The 7,541-nt window shown below is 47.7% G+C and overlaps 1 protein-coding gene across 6 annotated transcripts in view; it reads right to left on the bottom strand.

The window, feature by feature from the left end:
- Nucleotides 1-1,130: 1,130 nt before the first annotated feature.
- LOC149334209 (cytochrome P450 4c3-like) overlaps nucleotides 1,131-7,541 on the bottom strand; it is a 69,596-nt gene continuing 63,185 nt past the window's right edge. For 5 of the 6 annotated variants that reach the window (XM_089555085.1, XM_089555079.1, XM_089555083.1 and 2 more), the window contains one exon: nucleotides 1,131-1,632. In XM_089555085.1, coding sequence (XP_089411211.1) covers nucleotides 1,475-1,632 — 158 coding nt within the window. In that variant the 3' untranslated portion in view covers nucleotides 1,131-1,474. Of the gene's footprint in view, nucleotides 1,633-5,685; nucleotides 5,948-7,541 lie in introns of those variants that run through there. The other variant, XM_089555082.1, reaches the window with a different exon arrangement.

Raw genomic sequence — 7,541 nt, 5'->3', positions numbered from 1 at the left:
CGGCCCAGATCTCTCGCATCTGTAGCGACCGGCGCGGCCAGCGCCGGCCAAGTACCGAAGATGAGGAAGTTCCGCCAGCACGCGCTGGGTGAACGCCCGGCGACCTTGGCATCGGCCAGACTCTGCCACCGCCCCTCTCTTCGGCAAGCCTTCTAATAAATGTGGCCGCGGTCGCTTCCTAGGCAACCTCCAAACGGACTACGAATGAGAAAATGAAAAAAAAAATTGGGGAAGTAAACTGCACCTTTAGAAAATACGGCTGTCGGAAGGTAGTGGCGCCTATTACGGCGTTACGACGGTGGCAGCCCCACGATGCTTTGTGCTAAGACGTTTGGCTGCTCGACGCGTCCCCGCCTTCACCAGTTTTCTTGATGGTGATGATACTTTTCGCGCAATTCTTCGCCAACTGGATGATAGGTGCACAATATATAGATTAGATATGAAGAGAAAAAGCGGGCAGAGAGAGAGAGGAGATGGTGTCGATGAGTGCTTCATGGCTTTAAAAAGCCTTCTTCTTCAGTCAGTTTTCGCTACTGGACAGCGCGTCCGGCTTCACTCTGAGCTTTTTGGTTTTCTTGAACTGCACTTAGATGTTTATTTTATTTTTTGTTTTCCCTCCCCCTCGATATCTCTCGAACGTATGTCACGTTCTAGCTGCTGCATTAAAAAAAAATGAGCGCTGCTCGAAGGAAATAATTAATCGATGCGTAACATGCAAGTCCTAAATGTGCCAATATCATAACACTTTCGAGTTCTTTGCTCGAGATAAACGCGGATGATTCCTCGAACTGCCATCGCTTCTTTCATGTGGGCGTCGTTTGTTGGCAAAAGTGCACCCAGACATGTTTTGCACAAACGAAACAGCAGCCATTAACGCACCGGGTTCGTGCTTTGCACTGCTTGAGTGTACGTTAGACTTGCGCCACAGTGGTGTTACTAGCACATAATAGTCAATCTAAACACGAAAATTTTAAAGCCTCCTCGTGCCTATGGCGCATGAGTTTTAAGAACATAAGGGGCTCGAGAGTAGATAGTACAACCACAAGATATGTACTATCAAAAACATAATCAGAAATGTGGTAAAAGATACTTTGTTGTGTTTCACGTACAGAAATACCGACAGCAGAAGGCACCGTTCGTATCGTCTTGGTGATTGTCATTTATTTATGTATTCATTTATTTACATTTCTGCAGCGCCATGAAGCATAATTTCAGAGGGGAATACATACATAAACAATCAATCGTACAGCATGTGCCAACTTTTTGTACAGGATAGGAAAAAATGGATGGCAGAGGATGAAAAAGAGCGTCAACAGAGCATTCACATCAGTCAATTGGTCGCGAATGGACAAGAAGAGGAAAACAAGAGGAATTCTTGTGTTCCTGTGTTCCCCTTACAATTTATCAAAGAAAGTCATTCACTGAGCCAGCAGCAATACCAGAGACCTTTAGAAGGCGCTCTTCGGCCGTGGCCTCACCGCGGCGTGAACTTGATCCTGAGGCCCGTTGCAGGCCGCAGCACCATTTCCAACGAGAGCGCCACCTGGTCCCGCTGGTCAAGCGACTGCACCCTGAAGCGACGGAGGATGTTGGCCACCACGATCTTCTCCTCAGCCAGCGCGAACCTCTGACCTGAAACACGCCGAAGGAAGAAATGCAGCTTAACAATGGCACTGATCTCGAATCGGCGCGTTAAACTAGTGAGAACGTTTGCTACATTGGAATAAGTGCGATAGCACGGAATTTCGCTACGCAGGAGACGACGAAGACCGGGCAGTGCCACGGGATGGAGCGCTTACGCTACGTGCCATCTTTTCAAAGGCTAACAACACAACCACAACAACAATATAGGCAAACAGACAACGCACGATTTTTATCGAGGTGGTATTTGTCAGATTAGGCTTAAGCACTAATACATGGTCTAGAATAAAGGAATAAGGAACAGGCATGCGGCTCGGTTTCCCGCGTCGATTTCGCTAACAAAGAACATGTTTATGTTGAGTAGAAAGCTAGGCAGAACAGAGCTAGAGCGCTTGCTTGGAAGAAAGTGCCTTTTTTCCCCTTCAGGTAAGTAGCAGGTTAAGTAGTAGGTGCAGTGAAAGCAGTTAAAGCACGCGAACGGTGCACCTTTTGATTTCGCACGATCGTTTACCGTGATTGCCATATTCAGTGAATGCTCTGTGAATATTCAGTGAATGCGTTGTTCACTACATGACAAGCAAGTGGAATGCAATGCAAATATTGCGTAGAACTTTATTTCGGTATGCGAGGGAGTTTAATTTTGATAATTTCCATCAAATATGTGCACACGTGTTTCAACAGATGAGTAAAACACAGAACAGAGACTTGGATATGAACAGGTGCTCGGGAAGACGTCGTTTTTCACAAGAGGACAGTAAAAAACACCGAAAAACGACGTCTTCGTTAACAGCCGCAAATGCAAGGCATTGTTCAGAGGCACCACAATATTGGCACATGGAAAAACCAAACTTCAGAGAGAAATCATTGAGGCATTTCACATTACTAACTCTGGAGATAAATGCATTAGTACTGCATCTATGTTACTTCTTAACGAAGAAGTGACTTTTCTAGACGGACAGGTGTAAATTTTGCTGCGCCTCAGGTTTGCATTTTATTTTGAGGCGTACAGTTGTTGGGTGGCCTGGCCTTCGATTCTGGTTTGAATTCTTCGATGCAATGCGTTTTTTACCTTGTTGACCGGCAGTTTTTAGTGTTGTGTTGTGCCTTTTTTTACACTGCTTTTGCTACGGTGATTTGTTTTTGCGCTTTGACATGCCTTTGGTCTTTGGTTTTGACACTGCTTTGCAACGATTTCTTTCAATGTCACCTTTCCTCATATTTCACCGCATGATTCTTCTTTCCTTCTTTATAGCAGTGCAGGGGGCTGTTGGAACTTTTGACGTAATCAGGCTGCACCTGTGGTGGCGGTCTGCTGACGTGAAATACGCATGCGCCGGTTTTTATCGCTGTGTTCGACCTCTAGGGTATAAACGTGTAGCTCTCTATGAAATAAACCAGTTGGAATTTGCGCAGTGTACATGTCGTTTGTGTTTCCTCGTTTTCGTCTCGTCTTTTCCGCAAGTACGTACCCCTTTCAATCTTCGGGAAATGCACCCTTGCGTTAAAGTGGCGAGACCATGCGAACAGTCAAAAGTGCGTGGCAGTGAATTCTGCCTGTTCAGCGCCTGTTTTCAAGATGAGACACGGTGCCTGACGTAATATGTTGACTGTCCGCCTTGAAAAGTTTGCCAGGCATGCCTTTTTAGACAGAAAAATCGCAGTTACAGCGATTCCCGTGGTCTCTTCACTTCAGTGCACGACTGTATGTTTCGTATCATGAGATATCAGGAGTCTCGCCGCGCACTGCGTTTGAGACCAGAGTTAACAGCCCCTCCGTTTTTGTTCCACCCGCTGCGTGTCTGCGGGCTCTGACTGTGGCCTTACGTGCAGCGTCCCGAAACGACGCTCCGTCTCTGCCGCTTGCATGGCCGTCCAACGCTGATTAGTTATTCAATTTGGAGCGCGTGGTCGCTACCCGCGTGCTGCGATGAGATCACGTGACCTGAAAAAGCTGCTATGTATAATGCGAGTCCTCCTCTTTCCCACTTTGACCGCACTGACACAGCTGCAGCACGCCTTAAGCGGAGAGTTGCGATGCAGCCAAAACACAAAAGGTGCCGAAGTGCTATGGGAGATCTGTAAACGTTAAGGACCCCCGAGTGGTCCAAACGACCCATCGGAACCGAGTGGGCGACACCTCTTTTTCTATTCCTTCTTGCATTCCCTCCATGATCCCATCTGGATAGTCTTTCTGAGGTGTCCATACAGATGTCAGACAGCTACTTCGGCATTTTTTTCCCCCGGAAAACCAACTTTCCTGAAATAACATTTTCTTTTCACCTCGTGTTTCCCTGCGCAAAACGCAGGGAAACACCACTACCGTCCACTACCGCCTCTATTTTCCTCTTCCTTCCTTAACTCCCTCGTTCTCTCCACCGTCACAGCGCAGTTGTGGTGTCCATGAAGAGTGAGACAGTTAATGTGTCTTCCCTTCCCTCGTAACCAATTTATTTTTGCCTGCTCTTTTCCCGTCATACATCTTCTCTAACGTGCCCTGTTGCTGCATGCTGTGAAAGGAATAAATTACCGTGATAGAAGTCAATGTTGCACGAAGCAAATGTGCATCGAGGTAGATTAAATCGCCCACCCTACGCCAACGACACCACGAAACCTGGTAACGTGCCAGTGACAGCTGTAGCTATAATGAAATGCATGTCAGCACCGGCGTCCTTCTTAGGTACCTCATAGGTTGCCTTTCACATATTACCTTCCTTAAATAGGCACCACGGACAAATGCAATTTGGTTTGTATCGACAAAGTATAGCCTTTTAATCAAAAAGACGCGGCACTCACCATGAATGGACCATTTTATGCAAGAAAACACCACAAAACGAAATGCACGAGTCGTCATCGCCGGCCGCTTTCGAAAGTTAAATGCGTCCGTATCATCGATCTTTGGGCGCGAGTCCAGGAAGTCTATGCTACAGTACCAATCATTTTAAAATGGAAGCAGCCCGTCGACCTCCTTAAAGACGGCTCTATTTAGAACTGATTATCGGGAAGGGTTTGCATTACAAGTATTCTGAGCAATAAATGCGTATTTTGCTACCGGAGAACCGTGAAAGTAGTCAGAAAGAACCAGGTAATAAATTTTTAGTCAGAACAACATTCGGATTTTGCTGTGCTCATTGTTCGTGTAAGCAACAAAAGTCATACAAGATGACTTGAGGTGCTCTGCACAAACAGCGCATCAAACATGCGTTTACCAGTAGGTTGCCGAATTAGCTGCGCGCTACACAGAAAGTGCGCACCTGATTCCGTTGTTGTTCAGAGTGGTGTACAGCTTTCCTATTTTTTTTTTTAAATAAAGCGAGAGAGCGAGCCTGCACACCAATCATGCCGCTGGAATCGGCGTCGTCTGCTCAGGTGTTCTCCTTCGTGCGAAGCAAGTGTTATGTCCGGGTTCTGACAAGGTTTGTTTGTTGTTCTATCTCCTACAGGTTTGTGTCTCTAGATTGGTGCAAGCGGTAACGTTCCAAGCGCGACACTAGGCCCTTGTTGCATTTGTGGCTAGCGTCTTGAGAGAATTTGTCTTAAAAAAGGTAAAGCGCCATTACCGAGGGACCCATTTTTCTTAAGTCACGATTGCAGCTAGGTTCTTGGGCGGGCTAGGACATTCATCGCAAATCTGGGCTCTTATCAGATATTACACGCGCTATTTGCTGCTGACATAAACAATTAGTCGCATCATCTTGGCGCTCCGATGCATAACAGCTGATGATCGGCAGGGTCTGCTTCGCACTATCAGAAGAGCCCAGCAGACGACGCTTAGTCACTCCAGCGGCAGGAAAGGCGTGCATGTCCTTAAAATCGCACGCTTTCTCCTCTCCTTCTTCCGCCGCAGCAGCACCGGGTAGTCAGCGCTTGCGTCATTTTATTTTTAAAAACTCGGAGGGTGTACATAAGGCAGACGTGGTAACTCATAAACATGCGGTTGAAAAAACGATTGTATTGTCTCTGCAAGGTCATCAGCTGGGCTCCCCCCCCCATTTCGGCAGAGGCCCAAACTACAAAACTTATTCGCATGATCTCCTTGCAGCTTGTAGGGTGCGCATCAGGGAGGAACATGGCTAAAGCAAGCAAGTAAAGAAAATCTACTTGCGATCTAACGTAAACTGGCATCAAGACAGGCTTTAAATGTCGCTTTCATCAACGTGAAATCAAAGACCTGCTGCTTATTGTACAATTTTATTTTCTTGCCGCAAACAGCAGAAAACGGTACGCACAATGAAAGAAGCAGCCAAGGACACGGTGCTGCTAGAAGTGGAAATTTAATGCACGAGTCTTGCGTGATATACGTAGCAAGCTGCGAAAGAAAAGAAACACGGGGAAGGTAGATACAGAGAGATGGGAAAGGCAGGGATGTTAACCAGAAAGGATTCCGTTGGGCTACCCTGCACAGAGGAAGGGAATTTGGGATTAAAGAGGGATGAGAGAAGGAACGGGAAACAGTCACAATCTCTCAATCAAAAACATGGGGAAAGTTAACAGGAAAGGTGTGGCTAGGTAATCGATATGTGGTCATCGCCGTGGCGCACGCTCGGTCGGATATGTCGGCTCCTTTTTGTCTGTGGTACCGCGGGGGTACTTATATAACTATAAGGCGTTCTTTTCTTTACCGCAAATACTTGTATAATCTTCCCAGTCGCTTGTTCTACTCCGCTACGACACTCGCGTATATAACGTTTAGAGTCCCTGCACTAGGCAGCATGTTGGCCTCTCACTGTAATTTTTTGCACATCCCTGCTTTTTTCGAACCACCCCTCTTCAAGGCATCTCCCCATTTGATTTATGTTTTATTTCACTCAGCATAGTGGCATACACTGCACAACCTCTTCTCTACAAGTTTCAAATGGATCGCGGTGATTTATGAGGCGTCCCTGGAGCAATTACTCCTCGAGGTTATCTCGCGCTCATTGTACGGTTTTATGGGTGGAGAAAAGACGGTTAGAGCGATTATATTGCTAAGTGAAATACGGAAACTGAAATCATGCCTTTATGAAAAAAAATGAGCCTTTTTATCCGTTTCTTTCCGCCGATCGGTACTACTTTTTGTCTGTTTCTTGTTTGCTATGCTGGCGGCCACAGTCGGCAGCAACTGTGGTTAAAAACCTTTGGCCCAAAAGACGCTTTCGAAGAACACGGCATGAGCTTTGAATCGCATTCCAGAATCACAAGCTGATGATTCCTGTGTCTTTAAGCTTGACGCCGGCTCACGATTTCATCTGCCATCTAGGGTAATGCGACGTCATGGGACTTTATTCCACCGGTTACGGCTTGGCGCTGCCTATATGTTGTGATGTGCACACCACACTGGGGAGGAATTTTTGGAACGCGGCGTGTCGGCAGTGGTGCGTCGGACAGCGGAGCGCCGTAAGTGCCAGCCCCGCGTTGCGCGCGGGCGCGTGCGAGTGGTGTGCGCGAGGCAGGCACGAGGAGCTTAGAGCTACTTGTCAGCAAACCGAGGTGTTGAGGAAGACACCTCAGCACAAGTCTGGTCGTTCAAGCGTGGAAGTGGCAGCGGTCGGACGTTGGGTTCGAGCTGCCAATGACTTCCCTTGGATCACCGACGCAAGACCATTAAGCCTCATTCAAGCGTGGAGGTGGCAGCCGTCAGACTTCGGGTCTGTGCTGCCGTGGACCTCCCTTGAATCAACGACGCAGGCCTACTGCGATCGCCACTTTGTTGCCACGGTTTCCTTGGATAGGCTGCACATGCCTACGGTGTTTGCAGAACGCCATCGACAGGACCCGGCTACAGTTCTCCTGCTGCAGCTGCCCAGTTCTTGGCGGCGACTGACAAGAGTTCGTCACCGTCTCCCGTGTCATCTCCGTTCCTCATCTCCTGGCTCTCTACCACCGCCTCCCTGAACGCAACGCCAGCGACGCATCGAAACTCG

Source organism: Amblyomma mixtum, chromosome 8 (genome assembly GCF_055824585.1).
Source record: "Amblyomma mixtum isolate Tamu chromosome 8, ASM5582458v1, whole genome shotgun sequence".
Classification (NCBI taxonomy): Eukaryota; Metazoa; Arthropoda; class Arachnida; order Ixodida; family Ixodidae; genus Amblyomma; species Amblyomma mixtum.
Note: the sequence above shows the minus strand (reverse complement) of the source record. Positions and strands in the feature narration are given on the sequence as shown.